General features: G+C 35.2%; 1 protein-coding gene across 1 annotated transcript; it reads right to left on the reverse strand.

Moving 5' to 3' along the window:
* Positions 1 to 1,112: 1,112 nt before the first annotated feature.
* Positions 1,113 to 22,948, reverse strand: LOC109109950 (poly [ADP-ribose] polymerase tankyrase-2-like). Its single transcript, XM_042754482.1, has 27 exons — positions 22,627 to 22,948; positions 21,458 to 21,683; positions 21,225 to 21,320; positions 20,002 to 20,038; positions 19,829 to 19,904; positions 19,525 to 19,619; positions 17,999 to 18,065; positions 17,716 to 17,902; positions 17,512 to 17,633; positions 15,742 to 15,833; positions 15,563 to 15,641; positions 13,457 to 13,628; positions 13,056 to 13,135; positions 12,774 to 12,919; positions 11,814 to 11,979; positions 11,458 to 11,677; positions 10,844 to 10,953; positions 9,402 to 9,590; positions 7,841 to 8,081; positions 7,670 to 7,752; positions 6,200 to 6,320; positions 4,893 to 4,990; positions 4,579 to 4,653; positions 3,819 to 3,924; positions 2,810 to 2,996; positions 2,456 to 2,612; positions 1,113 to 1,546 (listed from the first exon to the last, which is right to left on the reverse strand). Exons 1-27 carry the CDS (start codon positions 22,828 to 22,830, stop codon positions 1,487 to 1,489), a joined length of 3,492 nt encoding a protein of 1,163 aa, XP_042610416.1. The 5' UTR covers positions 22,831 to 22,948; the 3' UTR covers positions 1,113 to 1,486.
* Positions 22,949 to 23,406: the final 458 nt, after the last annotated feature.

Here is a 23,406-nt window from a genome sequence, read left to right on the forward strand (position 1 = left end):
TTTGTTTCTTCATGGGAGTGGATTAGAAGAAATTTAGCATTAGGCCTACATCATCACTTAGCCTACTCACCAAGGGATCCTCTGCAGTGAATGGGTGCCGTCAGAATGAGAGTCCAAAATCTGATAAAGACGTCACAAAATCTACACGATTCCCGCGAAAACCTGAGTCTAGATTAACTTCGGTAGACTTAAACTTGAAAAATGGTGTGTATTGACTCATATCATACTTTCTGATGTTCAGTCTTGTTTATTTACGGTGTGCTATAACTAGTAAAGAGGAAGAGATTATTCTTCACTTGCCGCTTGAAATGAACGTTAAATGCTACTGCGATCTGTTGCGACACATTAAGAATCACAAAACTGTTTCAATTTCTTACAAAAATGACAAAATTTAAAAGCTTATTCTTTCAGAATCAGAAGAGATCCATGCACCAGTTAAGCACTTTCATAAGCGAAATCAGTTCTAAACAAATGTCTTTGGATTTTGATGTGAGGGGACAACAGCGGGTGGACTTTTTCACTGAAGGAAGCATTATTATGAATTGTGTACTGCTGGACAGAAGCAACGCTTTAAAGCTAAAACGACTTGATGGATTTGTAATATTACATCAGACACCATCACAGTTTTGGTAGGGTTGAAAGTTTAGGCTTTTAGTACAATAGTGCCACCTGTTGGACATTTATTAGTTTCACAAATGCTCTCATTGAGATGCTGGAGCAGGATAACTTTGTGATAATGACAGAAACAATGCAGGAGAATGATAAAAAGCATCTCTTTAATTGATCATAATGTTATCACGCTGTTGTTTTGACGACAATGTAAACACATCTTAGACATGACATTACAAGAGGAAAACTTGACATAGACATGCAAGTACTCCTGGACTATTTTCATATCAAAACCCAGAAATGATTCGGTCAAGCACCAATACATTGCAGAGTGAGATTAAAATCGTTCAGCAGTGTAACACATCACGGCAGCGTTAAAGTTATACTTTTTTTGGAGGGCAACAACAGACAAGAGGACATTGTAAGCTAATTTTATATTTGGATATTTTTTTGTGGGCTAATTTTATATTTGGATATAGTCTCGTCCTGTTCTGCCAACCTTTAAAAGACCCTGTATTCACACTGAAAACTGCAGCGTAGTGGCAAACATTTACAACTCAGGCATAAAACTCTTATGATACAAACATCAATAAATCAATTAGTACAAAATATATATACGATTGTCTTTGTAAAATAAATAAGTTAAACTTTGTGACGTTAAAGAAAAGGAAATGGAAGTTTTGTAACCATTGTGTAAATGACTGAACACACGAGACTTGTTGCGTCTGAAATTTGATTAATAAGTTGCTTTAAATTAGACAAAGCAGACAGCTGTATGAAGAGAACAGAATTATACACTGTATAAATAAAGCATGCAATAAACAAGCAGTTTCTCTCCTCTGAGATGGAAAGAGCATCGTGTTTCTGCTCCTGTGTGTTAATCTGAAGAACCGTCCGGTTTGATGATCTGGTACGTGATCAGATATTCAGGATAAGCTTGGGAGGAAAAATGACAAAAGCATTGTTAGTTTCCCTTGACAATATATGTTTTTATTTTTTTTAAGAAATTAATGCTTTTATTCAGAAAGAATGCTCTACTTTCTACTCATCAATGAATTACGAAAAAAAAAAAAAAAAATGTAAAAAATTTTCTTTAAAAATGTGAAGAAACATATTCGAATGATATCACACGAATAAATTACATTTTAATATGTATTCAAACAGAAAACAGCTCTTAAATAATCTTTTTTTTCTTGTAATAATATTACACAGTATCATTTCTTTCACTGTTTTTTTTTTTAACAAATAAATGTAGCCTTGGTTAGTATCTTCTTAAAGAAGAAAAAAATAAATAAATCATAACTCCAAACATTTGAATGGAAGTATATACTGTATATCTCTAATGACCAAAATATATTTTTGTATAAATATTTGCAACATTGTTTACAATACTACAGTGTACGGAGTTATTTCTGTATCATTGAGATGCTATTATAATCTTCTTTAATAGTTTGAATTAGCTGTTATTTTTATATTTTGTTTTCATTTTAATTTTAATTAAAGCTTTAGTAAGTATTTTTTTTTTTTTTTTTTTTTTATTATTTTTTTTTTTTAAGTTTTTGTATTTTAGTTTTTATTTTGATTTTAATATTATTTATTTATAAATAATCAAACACACACACACACACACAGACACACACACACACACACACACAGACACACACACACACACACACACATATATATATAGTTACAGTTGACTATAACAATTCAGAAAAGAAACACTCACTTTCATTATTAATTTATTTGCAGATTAATTTAGGTGTTAAATTTTTATGTCCACACATTATTTATGATGGTTTTGTTTGGGTTTGTTAGTGTTGTCTGTGAATTGTTGATGTAGTACCTGCTCTCCTCTGTAGATGACGTACTCCGCCAGAGCGAGACCGTTGACACTGGGCCGGCCAGTGACTGAGTGGTGTCCTGGTGGCGAGTGGGCCATCTTCATCGCGCTGAACTGCAGGAAAGACTTCCCCAAAGTCACACGACAGAACAGAAGATGCCTGGGAGGAGTAAGAAAGAGCGAAGAATGGAGAGCATGAGCACTTTAGAAAGGAAATAGGAAATCAATTTCTCTTCAAGGTTTTGGAAAATAACACCACAAAGCAACACTCTGCTGACAAAACACATTGTGCTGGGAAACGTGAAGCCAGTTTAACGAGAGGCTTGCTCTGTGTGCTGTAACGGGATCTCATCTCACCTCTGACACATGTAGCACGACCTGTCCTTGTGAAGAGGGCACCCCGTTCCTCCTCCTATTCCATAAACGTACTGGTTGCTTTTGGAAGAGTTTTCCGCGAAGTAGATCCCAGCCCCGAACATTCCCCCTATGTACGCATGCCTCTCGTCGAAGCCCTTGTGTATGATGGCGTTTATGAACGGTGACCCTGGGGAAGCAGAATCAAAGCATTTTTATTTTTTAATTCCACATCCTGCCCAAACAATGTGCAGTTTGATGGCAATGAAAACAAATAGTGAATGTACAGTGGTGGCTGAAATCATTTGAACACTAGTATTTTCAGCAGCTAAAAAGGGTTTCTATCTTTTGCTGTAGTGTGTCAGTAGGAAATACCAGTTTGCATTTCCAAACATTCATTTTGCCATTACCAGATTAAAAAAAATCTGATTAACAATCATAATAAAGAAAAATAATTCTTTCTTACACATAGAATTACTGTAACTTACAATTAATGTCTAACAAGAATATGTATATTTTATTGCGCTCTGTCTATTGCAGTGAAGTCCAGCATAGACTGTTTGCTGTCAGGATCAGCTTTTATGCAAAATAAAAACAATTGTGTGATTTTCTGATGTTTACATATGAGGAGACAACTATAGAATGTAATTTATGCACTGAGGAAAATGCACCATTAAACAGCATCTGTCAATGCACAAAAACAAAGCATGCAGCGTTAAACAGTATGCTTGTGTGCATCGCTTAACATGACAAATTCTCATGTTTAGGATAAACTTGGGTTGTGCACTTTTCCCGGAGCAGCTCACTCTGCATTCTTTGCTGCATTTGCAGATGCATTTTGTCCACATGAATGTTATTTATTGCTGTAGAGTGAAATGACTGTGTGATGTTTTCTGTGCAAAGTGGGAATTTGTTGTCAAATAATATATTACTGATTTTTTCTATTGGTTTTTTCAGTCCTAATCAGAATAGCAGTGAATGAATTGAAATGAAATGGCCTTGGTTCACACACCATGGAAGAGCATGCGTTCATTGGAATGGTTGTGGTTTTCCTCAGAAACTTCCTTTCTGCGATGGGTGTATCTCTCCCACAGCTTCTTGTTGCACACCTTCTGGATCTGAGCAAAAAGAAAATATACCACTTTTTAATTAAACATTAACTAATGCTAATTTATAAAACTTGTATATGTAGTAAAATTTAAATGAATCTAGATCAAGGGTGTAAAAGTATTGTTCATTGTTAGTCAGTGATGTCCAATGCATTAATTAATAATAAAATAAATTATGAAATGTTACTAAGATTTTCTTGTGCATGTCTTCAGATGTGGTCACATTTACTGTTATTTGATGAATTTTCGCAAGCAAAATCCAGCCATTTCAAGTTTTTCACTGATTTACCGCATCAACCCAAAGAAAGCTGAACTGTGAACTGAACAAACTAAAAAAAAAATATATTCACTAAAAAATTATACATTTACTTGTATGCATTTAGCAGCTTTTATCCAAAATGAATTGCATTGCATTGAATGTATACATTTTCCGTTCGTTTTTGGGAACGGGACCCATGACCATGGCATTGCTAGTGACATGCTCTACTTTGAGCTACAGGAAAAATAAATTCAACCTGTTGGAAACCCTGGAATTAATGCAATGTGAAAAGAGACCTGCAGTGGCAGGGGAACAGTGTGGAAACAGAGCTACTAAACTATAAAAATAGCTTAATAGGAAAAAAGAACAAATTAAATATGAAGTGAGGCATTCAGATCTTTTACCTTCACAATGTTGTATCTGTTGAAAACCCCACCCGCATGACCGCCATCCCTGTGTTCCCTTATCGTACTCTGCATCTGTTCAGAGACACGAAACAGAAGACCCAAGAGAACCCTCAATAATGTGTTTCAATAATTAGCTACGTGGTGCTCGTCTGTGTGGCTTTATAAGCCACTTGAACATGTACATCCATTACTAGATTCTCCTGGAACACTCCTAGATAACATGACTGTGATTATTTTAAAATCTCTAGGGGCTCAGACAGATGACACACAAGGAGAAAACTGATAAACATGACACATGAAAGCCTCTCTACCTCCTCCTCAACCGACTGAAACTCCTTGTCGTCTGGAGAGAGGTCTATCAGTATTGATCCACTGCTGGTCGTGTTCAGGGTCAAGTAAGGGTTTAAACCTGTGAAGGGGATGTAAACATTTAAGAGCAAACTAATCTGCAAAACACAAGCTTCAGCTTGATCGATAAAGAAGTCATATTTTGAGAAATCAAAAGCAAGAATTACATTTTTTTATTTTTTTGTACAATTAGTTGGTATTAGAGAGCTGCCAATCAATTTTTCATTCACATATTATGCCAGTTAATTAATTAAACTAACTGGAATCAGATACATTAATATTAGCTGAAAAATGAATGCAGAGTAAGAAATGTGCAGCATGAAAAAACATCACATTTAATTTGAATGCTTAGAGGGAGGGTGGGAAATTACAGTAAATGAATTTTGGTGTTTAAAAACTTTTTTAACATTATTTAACGTTATTTATCTATTTTATGGAAGTCCATTTACACCAATGAATAAAAAAATAAAAAAGTTAATTGCAACTTTTTCTCACAATTATTATAAGTATTATATCTTGCAATACCGACTTTTTTTCTCAGAATTGCGTGATTTAAACTCGCAGTTCTGAGTTTTTTTCTCAGAATTGCGAGTAAATGTCAGAACTGTGAGATAATTTCGCAATTTTGAGAAAGTAAAAATTGTGATTTGAACCAAAAATACTTTTTTTCAGAATTGTGAGACTGCTAATTTTTCTCAGAATTGCAATTCTGTCTTTGTAACATGCAATTGCAAGGTAGAAAGTCAGAACTCTTTGTCAGAAAATAGTTTTTTTTCCTCAGAATTGGACTTTATTACTCAGAATTGCAAGATATAAACTCGCGATTTTGACTTTATAACTCACAATTGTGGGTTTGTATCACGCAATTCTGAGAAAAAGTCTGAAATGTGAATTTATATCTCAATTTTGACTATTTCTCACAACTACAAGTTTATATCTTGCAATCTTAGAACAAAGTCAGAACTGTGAGTTTATATCGTGCAGTTCTGAGAGAAAAAAAGTCAGAATTGTGAGATAAAAAGTCATAATAACCTTTTTTATTTTTTATTCAGTGGCGGAAACAAGCTTACATGCTAAGTAGACCTCCAGATAAATAAAAGAACTTTAAGAAATGTAGAATATGACCCCTTTAATAAAAGCAGCTTGTACTGAGAAAAAAAAAATCCAACGTTAAGCAGAGATCTCAGAGGAAACAAGATCAAAGTGATCCTTAAACCCGGTCTCTAATTAAGGATTCTCTCAAATGGATGAAAGGAGAAGCAGCTCTTACTCTGAGGTCCACTAATAAGTCTTTCCACTCCTTTGATGATCTTGTGTCTGTGACCGTAAGCGTTGATGCCAATCTCCTTCAGCTCTTTGTGGCCCATTTCCACCAGGACGTCCAGAGTTATCTATTAACACAGACTCATATTAATATCACACCTCTAGGCTTGTGACTAATGTATTACTCCCACTGATCAAATGAGGGATTCCTCTACAGCGAGTTCCTCTAGCAGATCTCAACATTTCAGTCAGCCTGCTAAACACTGTCCTGGAGGTAGATTTGGCATAAATTTGGCACGATAATAACATGTTAACTTGCCCAGCCCTAATATATATATATATAGTACTCTTCATTGTGTGAATTAAATTTTTTTTTTTAAAGCTACTGAAATTATTCAGTCAAAAGCAGTAAGTGTTTTTCTCCTTTTCTTTGTTGTTTTATTGACATTAATGACAGACAGCAGCAGGTTTACTAGTTTTTTTTCGTGGGACCTGTTTTGCAAAATTCACTTTTACATTGTTTTTGAACATAATTATGTGTTCGAAGTGTGTGTACACAACTCCCCTAAAATTATTTTCTCCATAAATCATAAACAGTTGCTGCATCCCAATTTACTATCCATCCTAGATAATACTTAAAATAAGAATAAATTTCCCAATAATGACAACTTACAATGAACCTGTTCAGGTTTGACACTGTGATATTGTTTCTCAACTCAAAACCCTTCTTTTTTTTTTTGTGCCAGCAAAACTATGGCTTTGATTAATTATAAATGATAACACCGAATGATTCATTTTCTTCTTCCATATATACAATAAAAACATTTAGTTAGCTACTTTTAGTACTATATTTTATCAAATCAGTATCTTACTGTAGTTGTACTACTAAATTATGAGTCGCTTTCAGCTTTGTGAGATAAAATGTTTCAAAGCAACTTTCCCAAATCTGGGTGTAGTCTGTTGTAGTCTCGAGCCTTGGTCTAACACAACAGACCATTTTACCATTTCTTTTGAGAAAAATTGTCATAAAGGTCTTCAGAGCAACCCATCAAAATAAATACTTTGCATTACTAATGTATTGATAGTACTACTACTATTATAGATACTTTTGTTTATTAAAATTCAATGAAACCAATAAAATGGAATCCAGAAAATTAATGGAAAACAGAGAATGTGATAAAAATAAAACTGAAATTAAGAAAAAAAAAAGTATTTTATAGAGCCTTAAAATTAATTTTTTTGTTAAACTTTAAATAAACTATAGACTTCAAAAGCTTTTTGACAAATTTGATTTGATAAAAAATTAAACCAGAAAAACGGAATTTGGAAAAAACATAAAAACGGACTTCATAGGGCCCTACATTCATGGTCTTTATCTTGTTGTGAACTCGTCTCGGACTCATACTCGGGCCTCAGCCTGGGCTCGGACTCACAAGCTGATCTCAACTGTAAGAAGCAGTGAAACAGAAGAAAGTACCTGCTCTCTGTCAAAGATCTCCAGCAAATGCTCCAATCCCAGGTTGTGAAGGAACTGGCAGATACTCAACTCTACAGCTAGACCTGAAAAAAGCATCAGGTTAAAGAAAACTTTCAGCAGTCATCAAATGCATGCTACATGCAAAATTACACTAATCTTGAATAAACCCACCCTCCTCTTTCATCTCTATGCCCACGGCTCCTTCAGCTCCAGAAGGTGGTAGTAGAGTGTTTAGCTCAGGAAAGGTCCCGGACTGGCCGTCCATACTGGAGTTTGAAGAGAGCGGTGTTGGACTGGATTTGAGAGTCGATGGTACCACAGACGCAGAGACGCTGATAACCTGGGGTTTATAGCACACCGGCAGCACTGAGGGGGGCATGGCTGCTGTGAGGAGAGCTCGGACATCGTCCGCCTGCAAAGACAGGCAGAGCAACGTCAGAAAGTCCTGATGTAAGTGATGACCAACTTCTTCTTGAGAAAGACAAGCCCACATTTAGTCACACACTTACGTGAGTGTCAGTCACATCTCAAGCACATAGAGCGTGAGTTTAGGAACAACAACGCAAATAAGAAAATATTCGTACACAAAACCAGTGAGAACATATTTCAAACAAGCAAGATGTTGGCATGCATCCATGGATAAAGGGATAGTTCACCAAAAATAAAGAGTCTGTCATCTTCCAAAACTGACCCAACTCTTTCGACTTAAGAATATAAGAAAAAAAAAGTGAAATGTGGTAACTTGTTAAATAATTAAATATGATAATGCTCTAAGTGTATAAAATTGATTTACATTTATTTCTATCTAAATGTTTAACATTTACATGAATTTAATATAAATTATAAAAATTTCTAAAGCACTAAAACCAATCCATTATCACAAGCCCTTGGAATATGCATAACGCAATTATCCTATTTACTAATTCAATTATGTCTTAATGAAAATGACTTTATGTGCAATGCAAATTTCTGTATACAACTCTTTTTATTATATATTAGCTATAGAAATTGCTCTGTTGTTAATTTTAGTTTTTAATGTGATAGTAAAGTGCCAACTGAGTACAAAATGTAGTTAACAGCTTTAGTTGGGAGAAATATTTTTCCTTGAATTAATTTGATATATTTGAAGTAAGTAAGCAAGTAAATAAATGATGTATTTCCGATTATAATCAGCACTAGCCATTGTTGGGCTGAATTTAATCTGTATCACTGATAAATGCCTTTTAATTCTTGGCATTTTATTTTATATTTTTATGTAAAGTAAGTACATTTAAGTGAAAATCTTTTAATATAATGTTGAAAAAGCGAAGAATGAAAAATGTTCAGGCTTCTTGTCTCCTTTTATGTTTTACAGAAGAAAGGTTTGGATTGCCATAAGGTGCATAAATGATGACTTTCACTTTTGGTTGATCTATCCCTTTATCTTTCTCCAGGCATCAAACAGGCACAGTATTTTTCCACTGCTTGTGCAAATGTGCAGTATTTTCAGGCAATGGTGCATGGAATGATCAGTAGGCCTCCTCAAGCACTAAAGAGCAGCAATCAAATAAAACAGACAGATATATGACATAACACAGTAAGAGATAATTCTCCCTGGTATGATTAACAGAGGTTTGGATCTGCATCAGTTGCAGAAAATAAAAGGAACGGTAGATAAGCAGAAGGCAAGAAGGGGAAAGCTGTTCTTCTCCCGAGGTGACTTGTCCAGTAAGCACACACAGAGAGTGAATACCGTCACGAGGTCCAGCGGCGACTGGCCTTCCTGGTTGCGGAGCGTGGGGTCGGCCCCGTGAGCTAGAAGCAGCGCGCACAACTGGGTCCTGCCTTTCTGCGCCGCCTCGTGCAAAGGAGTGAACGCCCACTTATCTGTGGCATTGACGCATGCGTTGTACTTGATGAGCAAAGCGGCCACATCCACATGCTGCAATGAAACACATGGAGCGGTCGTGCTCTCAGGTTGGTGTCTCTTTCACTTTCTGGAGAATGTCGCTACATGAATATGACTATGTGTGGCTTCCAGAAGGCACTGGACCTTTTCCCTTTCCCAAAGGGTTATTATGAAATATGATGAGGTATGACACCTGCACAATTTTGTTTAAAATCCAAAAAATTAAAAAAAAAAAAGCCCTCATGTTTGATAAGAGCTTTGTGGTGCCACATTTGAAGCACAAATGAGAGCTGTGAAGACTGTCAGTGAAATTTCTGCCTGATCCTCACATGTAGCTATTGTAATAACAGTGTAATAACACATATCTTATGGATTTGATGGTGCTTTTTTGTCAGTTTTGGTGTTTGTTCAGGTTCACTGTATGGATTAAAACCCCAAACAAGACTGTGAACATTATTTTAAAATTCTTTAAACAGAAAAAATTAATCGCCTGCTTTAACGCTTATTTTGACAGCACTAAAATAATATAATACAAATCCATAATAAATGTAAGGATTACACAACAGGGCTGTTAAATGCTTGATTAGGACTCTTTGACATTTCACAAGATGTGAAATTATTTCCAGGTCTGTCGACCACAGTTTTATGTTTTCTCCAAAGTATTTCAGTTAATTCAAAAGTCCTTACAGCCTACAACAGCAACATAATCAAAACCCACAAAGAAACTGATCAAGCAAACAAATATATGAAAAACATTGGGATAAAAATCACAAACAATTTTCATGCTTGAATAATGTCTTGAGTTGAGGTAAGTATGGCATAGGCAGAATAATTTAACAATAATGCACACCAGATGTGTAACTTGCTTTGTGTAGTGGCCACATTACCAGCATTTTGTCAGTTACTACTGTGTGTGTGCGTGTGCACGTGTTAATATACAATTTTAAACTACTGCAATGTAGCTCAACCAATTTACATTAACAGACCAGAATTAACTGTTGTATAAAATGCAGATTTTTTAAGAAAGTGACACAATGAAATTCAACACAAACCAATATAAAACAACATTTGAACAAATGTGACATTTTGGTCATGACTTTAAACCAAACCAAACCAAAAGCAACCAAAAATAAAGATTACTTTAAAGCAAACACCTCTGTTTTAGAAAACAATTCATTTTATCCCCTTAAGAGGTTTTTTTGAGTAAGAGATGTTTTTTTTTGTCATGTATATATATGTAACTTTTATCAGGCATGTTAATGGACATGCACTGGAGCTTCACTCACCCCATAAGATGCAGCATTATGGAGGGGAATGAGACCCCCTTTATCCTGAGCGTTCACCTCTGCCCCGTGTTGCAGCAGATATTCAGCCACCTCCAGATTATTATAGCCAGCTAACCATACACATAAAACAAACACCACCAACATGAAAATATCCTTTTTTTAAATGAAATATTTCATATTTTACTCTTTACTTGAACACTTGTGCTCAAGACTTCTGCACGCTTAAGATGTTTTTTTCTTTCTACATGTTATCTTAAGGGTTTTTCTAATTTAATTTTATCATTTAAAGAAGAAACCAATCCGATGTATATTTGACATTTGAGGCTTCATACTATAGAAAAGCACTAAAAGTTTTTTAGTTAGAGTGTTTCCAGCTTGTTTATTTTCATATAAAAATACAGCATGCAGTTGCATCAAACAATAGTATAAATATCATTCAATGTAAATTGTGATAATCGTGATGAATAATCTCAATTACAATTTCAAGGGAATAATCGACAGTTATGCAGCCCTAACTAAGTTAAGAGTATTTAAAAAGGTTTCCAGATTCAGTTTTTTCACTGCGCATTGTATACAGTGGGAAATGAAAGCATCATACTCTGACCCACACCTACCTGCCAGGTGCAGCGGTGTGGAGTGCCGCCCCTGCGTGTCTCGACAGTTCACGTTGTCTGGAGTGCACAGCTTTTTAACGCGAGATAAGCAGCCTTTCTTGGTGGCGTCCAGCAGTGCTGCGTCACCCCTGAGCAGATCCTGAATGTCTGTGTCTCCGTCCTTCACCAAGTCCAGAGGGGTGTTTCCATCACGGTTCTTTTTGGTCGGGTCAGCACCATGCTATATCAGAGAGGTATTTCATTATAGTGTAGTGAACATAGCGCTTAACAAAATTCGCTGTCATCGATAATGTAAGTAATTAAAATAATTTAATTTAAAAACTGAACAGTGGATTTCAGTCGGAGATCTCGGATACCTGTAGCAGCAGTTTGCAGATCTCATATTTGCCCTTGGCGGCCGCCTCATGCAGGGGGGTGAACTTCCACAGGTCGGCCACGTTAACCACAGCACCATGAAGGACGAGGAGCTCAGCCACCTCATAATGCCCATAAGAACAGGCATTGTGCAAGGGAACCAGACCACTGTGTCACACAAAACAGTTTTACTTAAAACCAATATGAAAACGTGCAGCTTTTTGGCTTTTGTTGAAACAGTGTTTCTTAAAGAATTAAAGGCAATGCTATTTTTGGAACATATTTTCAGTTTGACTATTTTTTTGAAATACATTTAGCAGATTATTTTAATACTTAATTCAACTGTGTATTTTATAAACTGTTTCATTAAAAAAATTTAATTATAATATTCTTTAAATTTCACTGAATAAGAGAACATGTACATGTCTATTTCAATAAATGTAATGTCTGTTTATGTATGAAGTACTTTTTTATTATTTAAATGTAGCACCATTGTTTGGAGGCTCAAACCTGCAGAAATTAGAAATTAACAAATTAATGAATACATTTAATAACAGGAAAATAAATAACGGATTAAATGACTTGAGAAAATAAAGTAAAAATAAAGTTAAAAATAAATACAAAAAAAAAAGAATGAATGAAAACCATACTAAATTTAATTAAAAATTTTATCAAGCCATATCTTCCATTATTTATGTTCCTATTATTACATTATTTCATTTATTTGTAATCTTTCCAGGTTTGGGCCTACATACAAGAGTCATGCGTTCATGACAATGCAGCTAGTGAAATAGTAAGATGCTTTCTATTTATTGTTTTTGTATTCTTTTGGGGTAAACACACTTATCTCATTCAGTCAATTGTGGAAAAATATAATTTATTTTGCTGCGGCTTTGCAGAGGTGCACACATTCTCTTTCTTTTTGCCTGTACATTTGGATCTCTAGTCTTGTGACATCTCACCCCTTGTCTTTAGCGTGTACATCGGCTCCGTGCTGCAGCAGATACTCCACCACAGCCACACGGTTGTATCCGGCAGCGAAGTGCAGAGGTGTGGACTGCCTTCCCTCAACATCTCTACAGTTCACGTTCTGAAGAGAACAGAGCTTCTACATGGAAAGGTGAAGAACAATGTCAGCTCTAACAGGGGAATCTGGTATAAACAGCTTCATAATGATTTCACAACTACATGGGAGAAAAAAAAAAAAAAAAAAAAACACTTTTTGGTGTATTTTTAGTCCTTACCTTTACGACTTCCACATCTCCTGATTTGGAGGCTTCTAACAGCTGCCTGTCTGTATCTGAGTTGCCTGTGCATGCTCCCTCTAGGAATCAAAAATTATTTTCTATAACTGCAAGCATGACACTTTGGCACTTGTGTTTTACTCACATTTTTGACTAGAAATAGATGGGCGAACTGTAAAATGTATTTAGGAGCATGTTGAATTTAAAGCCCCTGCAGATCTAAAAAAATTCAGTTGTATGGAATTCAAGATTATATATATTTTATTGGTATAACAAATGTCTTATTATTTTAGGAGGTCTTAAATTTGGGGATTTTTTTCTTTTTGAAATTCCAAAGAAGAATGTCACAGGTTTTGAAGGACATGAGGGTGAGGAAATTGTGAATCTGAAGTAAACGTCACCTTGCAGTATCTCTTGAATGCTTTCATTGGCGAGCTGGGAGGGTGAGAAGCCCTGTAGGGAGGTGATGAGCGGGTCACATCCAGCACTCAGGAGCATTCGACAGGTCTGCAGATGGCCGAGGTGAGCCGCGCGGTGCAGCGCTGTCTGACCCAGGTGATCTACCGCATCCACCTGCACATAACAACAACACACTGACAGGAAAAATCTGCAAATATTTACAGTACAAATCAGCAGCTGTGGTTGCCAGAAATTTACAGTAAAAAATACGGAAGCAACATTTAAAGTTTTACGTATTTAATTTGCATTTTCAGTAAAACAGTGTATATTTTATTAACTGATATAATGTTAATATACCAACCAACTGAAGTACTAAAATCAGTTTTAGTACCTTTACGCTGAGGACCACCATAAAATCACACGTAGTAATGAGAAAGCCACATGCAATAAACATTCATTGAAAGCATTTATTTATCAACATAAGATGTAACATAAAACCCAAATGTACATAACTGATAAGAACTGAGAAACATAGCTTCAAATGGGAAATAACATCAAATGTGTAATGTCACATTGGAAATTCTTGGAGATATTTTTTCACTTCCAAAAACTGCAGGCTACATTTAGCAGTATTTTACTGTAACATTACATGACTTATTATTTATAGAAGGAATGTACTGTTAATCAATTAACAGGTTTTTACTGTAGCATTTTTACAGTTCTTTACTGTTAAAATTACAAACATTTTTTTTGCAAAGTACCAGTCAATTACTATCAACTGAGGGACACATCAAAATAATTTTTTATGTGTTTCCGAGAGACACGGTCCTAGTGAAAAATAAATATACTAAAACGCATTTGAAATACATTTATTTCATGCACAAAATAAAAATTCATTTGCTAAATACATTTACATATTTATGTATTTAATATAATAAATACCCTGCAATTGTACTTTTGTTATACCAAACTGGTATACTTAAAGTCTGCTATTTTGGAACAACTTATTTTGTACTATACTCACTTTAATTGTGTGGAAGTAGTGCTGATGACCAACTAAAGATATACTGAAGTATATTTGATTGTGCTAAAGTGCAGCTATTGCAAGTATTCTGAGGTACACTTTAAATTTCTTGCATTTAAAGACCGATATTATTCAAAGATCATACAAATACACATCAATAGTGACATTAAAGTGCCCCTATTATGGGTAATGAAAGGTTCATATTTTGGTTTTGGGAGTCCCCAACAACAGGTTGACATGCATGCAGGGTCAAAAAACATTTTCATTGTCTTATAATATGCATTTATTTTTACCTTACTTGCTCAACGACTCGCAAACGATTCCTCAACGATTAATTTTTTCAAACTCGTCCTGTAATTGTTTGTGAGAGCAGTGCTGCTTTGTTTACAGCTTGAAACCGCTATTTTTACCGCTCCAAAAGTGTCACCTAACGGCAAAGAATGAATTTGCATTTTTATTCAGACCAACGTGAAAAGACCAACAAGTGAGCGGGCAATCTGCTAATGTTTCATGTCGACGTCAACATGAAATGGCTTGGGATTCGATTTAAAAACTACTCGTTTCAATGATTCAGAGTCGACTCTTTCTTTTCAGAGACAATAACTTTATACACAGTGCACTTTTAGATTTAAAAACTTTTAAAGTAATTTCCAAAAATCGATAATTGGGGCACCTTAAAACATTTTAGGCTTCATAATAAGAAATGTGTGTTGTGCACAAATAGTACTCCAAATAAAGTTGAATTATAATTTAGTTTCAAGTGATATATGTCAGTAAATACGTTAATAGATTTGAACTATACTTAGCATGGAATAAATTTATTTTAAAAATCACTTTTTTACCAGGGTGGATATTCAACGAGGATGGGACTTGGGAAGTCACTGGATGATGTACTAATGGAACACGTATTACAAAAATGAAATGGTCCAATTTTAATTTCATGTTCAGTCACAGATTTATTGATGTATTTTCATTCCTGAAGACCCTTACTAGAGGCAGAAAAAATGAATGGGATATGAAAACATCTGTGATGCCTATGTATAATTGAGTATGTTTTACTGCAGCTGTGAAAAAACTCACTTACCTTCGCCTCGTGTTTCACCAACACCTCGATGATGTCATTGTGGGACTTCTCAGCGGCAAGATGCAGAGGTGTGAGGAAGCTGTGGGAAAGACAGAGGTCCAGAAGTCATTACTGCACATGATCCTGCACAAATTCATGTGTTAAATAAACCCTTTGAACATCGTTACTGACTGACTCACTCTTTATTCTTCTCATTGACGCTGGCACCTTTCCTGAGCAGCAATTCACAGATCTGTTTCCTCTTGGGATAGGGCGACGTGGAGACACAATGCTATCAAAGACAATCAGAGGAGTCTCTTTTATTCACTTCCTATTCAAGTCCTATAAAACCATAACCAAAAAGTGTTCTTTGGATGCTCTGTGTTCAGATGTAGTATTCACAGGTGTGCAGATATAAAAAATTTAAACGCCTTGAAATGTGACTCATCAAATAGGATTTTAGAGCTGGAAATATGCTTTTTACAGTTAATGTTTTGAGCCTTTAAATCAGAGGTTCCCAACCCTGTGTCGCTAAAGGAGTCTGAAACTGAAACGGTTACTGTATAAACCAAGATGAAAGTTTAGATGGTTAGTACTGCGTTTTAATATTCTGAATTATCATTAAAACCGTATTTGATGTATATCTAAACTAGCGTAAATACTGTCAAACATTAAGCAAGCGCACCATTCAGCGCTGGTTTCGATTTGTGTGAAAATATGGTGGAAGGCAGCAAAAGGTTTTAAGGAAGCAAATAACATGAATTAAAATATGAATGAAGTATATGAATTTCTCTCTGAAGGTAACCTACTGTCTTGAGAAAAGTTTCAGTGGTATTTTCTTTGCAACTTTCCTCCATATAAGTGCATATAAGTGGTTAACAGCTCTATTTCTCCTCTTCCATAAGTGCCACCTGCTGTCAGACAGTGGATTTACAATTTCATTCAGCCCTTTGCCATTTTGGTTTCAAAATTATGCAAATGCACAGTTGTAAATTTTAATCTATTGATGAAAAATAGGCTAATGTACATTTTAAAAATCTAAATAATTTGGATAACAATGTATCTAGAAATAATTAACAGAATAGCTAAAATAACTATAATTATTATTCATCATTTTGACTCATATCTCTTTACTTAAAAATGGTTTTAAGTCTGAAATTAAAATTTTTCATTTTAAAACTTTTTTGTCAAAACCTTTTTTTTATTTTAACATGTAATACATGTTAGTAGATAGCATGTTTTATTGTAGTAAACCAACCAAAATTTTTTGCTCATTTAAAATCTGGCCATAGTTGTTAATGTCATTATTTTAATGTTTGTGTTGTTGCATTTATTAAAAACATAACAGTTTTTTTTTCAAACGGTGGTCGTTAAAATTTTTGACTATTAAAATAGGGGTTCTCTCAAAAAAGGGTTGGGAACTACTGCTTTAAATATAATGATATAAATAAGAAAATATTTTTGTTGACTTTCCAGAAAAAAATTTAGTTTAGGGTCAGTGTGATTTTTTATTTTATTATATTTATTTATTTTTAGAAATGAATACTTTTATTCAGAAGAAAGGCATTAAGTTGATCAAAATTGAGAGTAAACACTTTTAAAAGGTATCATGGTTTCTACAAAAATATTCAGCAGCACAACTGTTTTCAGCATTAATAATAATATAAAGAAATGTTTCTTGAGCAGCAAATCAGCATATTAAAATGATTTCTGAAGGATCATGTGACACTGAAGACTGGAGTAATCATGCTGAAAATTAATCTTTGATCACAGGAATAAATTACATTTTAAAATATATTCAAACAGAAAATGCTTATTTTAAATTGTAATAATATTTTCACAATATAACTATTTTACTACATTTTGATAAAATAAATGCAAACTTAGTGAGCATAAGAGACTTCTAATAATTATTCATTATATGTAGCGTATTTATTAAATAATTATATTTTTTATTAAAAAGCCCTTACTAGAGCTGTTTCTTGGGTTAGAGGGTGTTTGAAGTTGATGGTCTCAAGGGAGAGGTGTTTTTTAAAGCGCGCCATGTCCGCCTCACGTGCCGCCTGCAGCAAAGCATGACCTCTGAACTCATCTGCAACAGAGAGCGGCACCCCGTCAGTCAATGACGAACCACACAGAATGAGAGCTGGTCTTTGTAGCAGTCACACGCTTACATGCCAGGCGCTCTTTCAGCAGGGCGGTCGGGGCCAGATCGATGGCGCTCTTGTTGTGGCAGTTGAGGAAGTTTGGGTCGGCGCCGTAGCTGAGCAGGAGCGAACAGACCTCCACTCTGTTTTTTGAGGCTGCCTCGTGTAAAGGTGTGAACTGCCACAGGTCCATAGCGTTGACACAAGCGCCATGCTGTGTAAAAATGAACAGATGGAGTGGAGCTATCACAAATTCAGAACAAGACAGCAGACAAGAAAGAAAAGTGTGAATAACATAAAATGGACCTACCTTTACAAGCAACTCAGCGACCTCATAGTGACCGTATGAACAGGCGTTATGCAGAGGCACAAGATCACTGTTAACACAAGACCAAATTAATACACAGGTTTTGTGAGTACAATAATCAAGAAAGATTTCTGACTTTTGACTACACTGCCTTTATATGAATGTTTGGGTTCAAAGTTAAGTAAATAACTTTGAGTCAAGGGGATAATACGCATGGTTTTGAAAGTATAGCCATAATTATACATATTAACATGAAACTAGCACAATCAAATTAAACACTAACCTCATCTGTACAAAGTTACATGAGTTTTTTATTTATGCACTGATATTAAAGGAATAGTTCCCCAAAAATGACCATTTGCTGAAAATGTACTCCCACTCAGGCCATTCAGGATGTAGGTTTGTCTCTTAGCTGGATCAGATTTGGAGAAATTTGGCATTACATCACTTGCTCACAAACAAATCCTCTGCAGTGAATGGGTGCCGTCAGAATGAGACTCTAAACACCTGATAAAAACTTCACAATAATCCACAAGTAATTCACACCACTCCAGTCCATGAGTTAACATCTTGTGAAGTTAAAAAAAATGTGTTTGTGAAGAAGAAAAAAAGGTAGCGTCCGGATAAATTACTATACGCATGAAGTTACAAATATTTTAATGTTGGATTTGTTTCTTAAAAACACAGTTTTTCCCTTCGCAAGATGTTAATCAATGGACTGGATTCGTGTAGATTGCTTGTGGATTATGGTATTGTATTTATCAACTCATTCTGACGGCACCCATTCACTACAGAGGATCCATTTGGTGAGCAAGTGATGTACTGTAATGCTACATTTCTCCAAATCTGTTCAGATGAAGAAACAAACTCATCTACCTCTTGGCTTGGCTACATTTTCAGCAAATTTCCATTTTTGGGTGAAATACTCTTAAAATTCTGGTGAACATCGCCAGTATTATTATAATTATTATTATGTTTAAATAAATAAATTATAAAACACTAGAAACTAAAAATCAATCATATTAAATGCTACAAGCAACAACATTATAATGTACTGCATGAAAAATAAAAATGGGCTACAACTTTTTGATAACCACTTTTTGGGAACCACTGACAACGATTATTTTGATAATCCTCTGTATATTTATTCCATTAATCATTTAATCAGATTAAAAATCAGAAAACTGATCACTCAAAAAATTATCATTTTAATTACAAATTGATTTCTTTTTAATCCAATATATCCACCAAATACTGCTAAAATTTTAATCTTATCAGCCGCGTAAAGCGTTATGGTACTGATGCATCTGTAGTAAGGCTGTTAAGCCCACTGCATTGCACAATACATGCACAAGCATACAAAAAAGACTGGAGTTATGCCCACAGAGCATCTTGACCTTTAGACTCCCACTGTGAGTGCTTTACTGTAAATGCAAGTTGTATTACATTTTTTACAAACTGCATTTCTGTGCTAAGTGAAAGAATAGAGCTTAACTTGTACGGCACACTGGAGGAGACACACATCGTACCCTTTGTCTTTAGCGTGCACGTCGGCTCCATGCTGCAACAACAGCTGCACTGTCTTCACACGATTATAACCCGCGGCCAGATGCAGAAGCGTGGACTGAAACCAACAAACAATCCATTCACAAACACGTATGCAAACTATTTATTCAAACCTGGACCGATTACACACGAGATGCCTGGCTACATTATATGTCTTATGTGAGTGGCTCAGCAACGTTGAGAACATTTAAATATGGTTATACATTAACAATCACTCTGTCAAACAGACGTGGAGATAACATTAGCATATAGAATTCAATAGCTCACCTTCCTTCCATCACTAGCGTGACAGTTCACATTTAATGGTGTGAGGAGGCTCATCAGTTTTTCTTCATTTCCACTTCTGTATAAAAGCATTGAGCACCAAATCAATTAAAGGAACAATGCCAGTCATGACTGTTCATCTCTCCTGAACAATTCTGAGCTTAAATTATTATTACCGTGCGCTCTCGAGGAGTTCATCCTTTCTATAGTCACCTAGATTTAAGAAAGAATTAAATACATTAACATAAATGGAAATCTCATTTGAGCCTAAATGAAAGCAAAGTCACCTGTAAAATTGCCAATTACTAGCCTTATAAACAAATAGAGAACAGGAAATGGGAATTATGGGAAAAAAGATGTGTGGCAACTAATGATTATTTTGATCTGCTGATTATTTATTTGATTATTTAAATAATCAGAGGAAAATAATATCAAAATGATTAAAGAAAAATATTAATTTTAATTAATTTAATCCATTATTTATCCACATCCTGCTCAATGTTGTCCTCCAAACAATGTGGAATTGGAAGGTAATAAAAAAATATATATTGAACATATCTATGTAGGCTATGCTATAAATTATGTGTAAAAATGGTTAATATATACATATAACATTATAAAGCACAAAACAACTGATTACTATTTTTAAGACAAAATAAAAAAGTACAGACTAAAATTTTACTGGTACAAGGCAGGATAAACACACATTTACTCATCTGAACATAATAATTATATCACAAACTTTGCTGTTATTGCTCTATAAAAACAAGTTTAAAATTTCACACATCAATTACTAACAACAAATATTCTAGAAAAATTTAGCATTTTACTGTGCTTGAACTTTGACAGAGAGTCGGCTCGCGGCGTCAGGACAAGCTCTAATGCACACTGGAAACGAACTTGTGATTTTTAAACAGTTTTTACAGATAAAAGATACAGACATGAAATGTACATTTAAGCCCTGAGGAAAACACCTCTCAATCACATGACATAGCATCTGTCAAGCTAAAAACTACATGCCATTCAGTTTGAAGCACTTAATATGACACATTCTCATGTTAAAGACAACTTGGGTGGCATATTCTTCCTGCGTCAGCTCACTTTGTGATCTCCACCATATTTTCGATGCTTTTTGTAAATAGAAATGTGTTATTCACTACTGTAATGTGATGTAACTATGTGCACAGTGTGCAGACTTGATCACTTTTACACATCAAGTATTTCTAAGGAGTTGGAACAAAAGACCAATTTGTTTAAAATAATCCATTCAAAGGAATCATTTCTTCAACTCATGATGAAAATGAAGCACATTTTGGTTAATTTACCGTCCTTCTATCATTTCATTATCTTCAGTTGCACTGGATCCTGATTCCCAACTCTACCAGAGAAACTCACTCACCGGTCAGCACAGCTTTGGTGGAGGGTTCAGCCAGGTCAAGCGCTGTCCTTCCATCAGTGTTTCGGATTGTTGGCTCAGCACCATGTTGCAGCAAAACTACCAAGTTGACAAACACGATTTATACAGATGCAATTTATACATTCAACATGCAAATGAGATCCAAGTATAATGCCCTTTTTTCATCAAAACAAGTTGAATGTATTCTGTAAACTTTTATCACTGGGAGGCTTTACCAATGCAGACGTCGAGCTTGCCCTTGATGGCAGCCTCGTGCAGCGGGGTGTAATTCCAGTTGTCTCTGGAGTTGGCATCGGCCCCGTGTTGCAGGAGGAGGTTGACGACTTCAGCGTGACCAAACGAGCAGGCGTTGTGGAGCGAGATGAGGCCACCATCATCACGAGCGTGCACGTTTGCTCCGTGCTGAAGGAGGTACTCCACCACATCTCTACGGCCAAAAACCTGCCACAGAAGAGTGGGCCGTCACAGAGCCGTGGGCTTAATAGATGACTGCCTCCATTAGACACAACTTCAACATTACACTAGAGAGCTTCTTCAATATCAATCAAAAAATATCAATAAAACACCAATATTATTTTTAAAAAACAGTGTCAATGAAAACAACATAGTTGTGTTTATAACATGCCCAATGGAGTAATTACTATTACAGTTATTATCATTATGGGATGTAAGACTTATTTTCATGACGTGTCTCAACATTTTTTCAGTTTACAATCAATTAGTTCACATTATAATGTTACTGGAAACATAACATGTCCATTCGTTTTTTATAATAGAGAAACCCAGTCTATTTTATTATTATTTTTTTTAAAACAATAACTGTATTAATTAATTTGATAAAATATTTTGAATAATTATTTAAAAATGAATAACTGTATTTTTACTTAATTAATCATTTGCAAAATTAGTCATTTAAATATGCATTAATTTAAGCCTTTGCAAAATTTCACTATACTTCAACTAAAAAAGTTATATGTAAACTATCTATAAACCATATTAGTATTTGTTAGTATTTGGTATAAAAAACATAACTAATTTTCTATGCTGCATTTCACATATAAATATGTGATTTCAAGTGTACATGGTGTTCTCAGCAGCCTACTTAATTATAAATCGACAGTAATAATGAAATTACAGTAGCAATTATTTCATCTCAAAAACCCTATATATGATCACAATTAACCTAAGCTTTTGTCTCTTTGATTAATTATTAATGATATGCAAATACAACTGTATTTGGGATAAATTATACAATGCCAGTGATACTGATGTTGATATAGATAACATCCATTCAAAGGACAGAATATGAAATAATAGAAAAATAGAATGCAAGAAAATGTTTGAATAAATTAGAATCTTGGTTTGAAAACAAAACGAATAGAACGGAGTAGGAAGGAGAGCGGGACTCACCCGCAGCGAAGTGCAGCGGGGTGGATTTCCTCCCTGCTGTGTCCCTGCTGTTCACATTCAGCGGGCACACGAGCTTCTTCACCCGCTCCAGGTCTCCGCTCCTGCAGGCCTCGAACAGCTCCCTGGGCTCGGCGGACCCGGAGCTCTCCATCACCCCCGAGAAGCGCCGGACCGACATGGACAAGCTATGGGCGGACAGCGGGAAACGAGGAATACACACTCTCCCAAAGGCTTGACATGAAGGCCGGAATGAGGCGCAGATCTCCACAGTTAAAGCCTTTCAATAACAGCCATTGAAGAGAGAAATAACTCGGCTCTGTGTCTTTGAGTGTCTTTGGCTGGTCCTATACAGAGCTGTGTCTCAAAACCACAGCAATGAAAACAACGAATAGAATATCGATTTCTCCTGAACGACGGCTTCGGAATGGGCGGGGCTTTGACAGTCCCACTTTTTCAGAATTATTTTTAAGCGTAAGGATTTTTTAAGTTTTAATTAAAGATTTATAAGCCATAAAATAAACCAATCAACTAAGACGTGAATCCCAAACTTATAAACTTTCATTTGAAGCTTAAAAAAAAAAAATCGGGCGAAAAAAACGGCTGGTGTAATTTGTTTCCATTCTTTGATTGGTGGAGATTTTTTTGCAGAATCACTGGTAAATGTAGTTTTCGTTTATAAAACGATTATTAAAAAATAAATATTGATTATTTAAAATTAAAATAATTACCCCATGGCGAAAACGATTGGAATTTT

The sequence above is a fragment of the Cyprinus carpio genome, unplaced genomic scaffold (genome assembly GCF_018340385.1).
Source record: "Cyprinus carpio isolate SPL01 unplaced genomic scaffold, ASM1834038v1 S000006527, whole genome shotgun sequence".
NCBI lineage: Eukaryota > Metazoa > Chordata > Actinopteri > Cypriniformes > Cyprinidae > Cyprinus > Cyprinus carpio.

Excerpts from the sequence above, each read along its gene's own strand:
- LOC109109950 (XM_042754482.1), bottom strand. The coding sequence starts at position 22,830 with ATGTCGGTCCGGCGCTTCTCGGGGGTGATGGAGAGCTCCGGGTCCGCC. Across the intron at positions 12,920-13,055 it reads GAGATGTGGAAGTCGTAAAG|AAGCTCTGTTCTCTTCAGAA; the intron begins GTAAGGACTAAA and ends CTTTCCATGTAG. Across the intron at positions 4,991-6,199 it reads ACTTATTAGTGGACCTCAGA|GTTTAAACCCTTACTTGACC; the intron begins GTAAGAGCTGCT and ends TCCCCTTCACAG.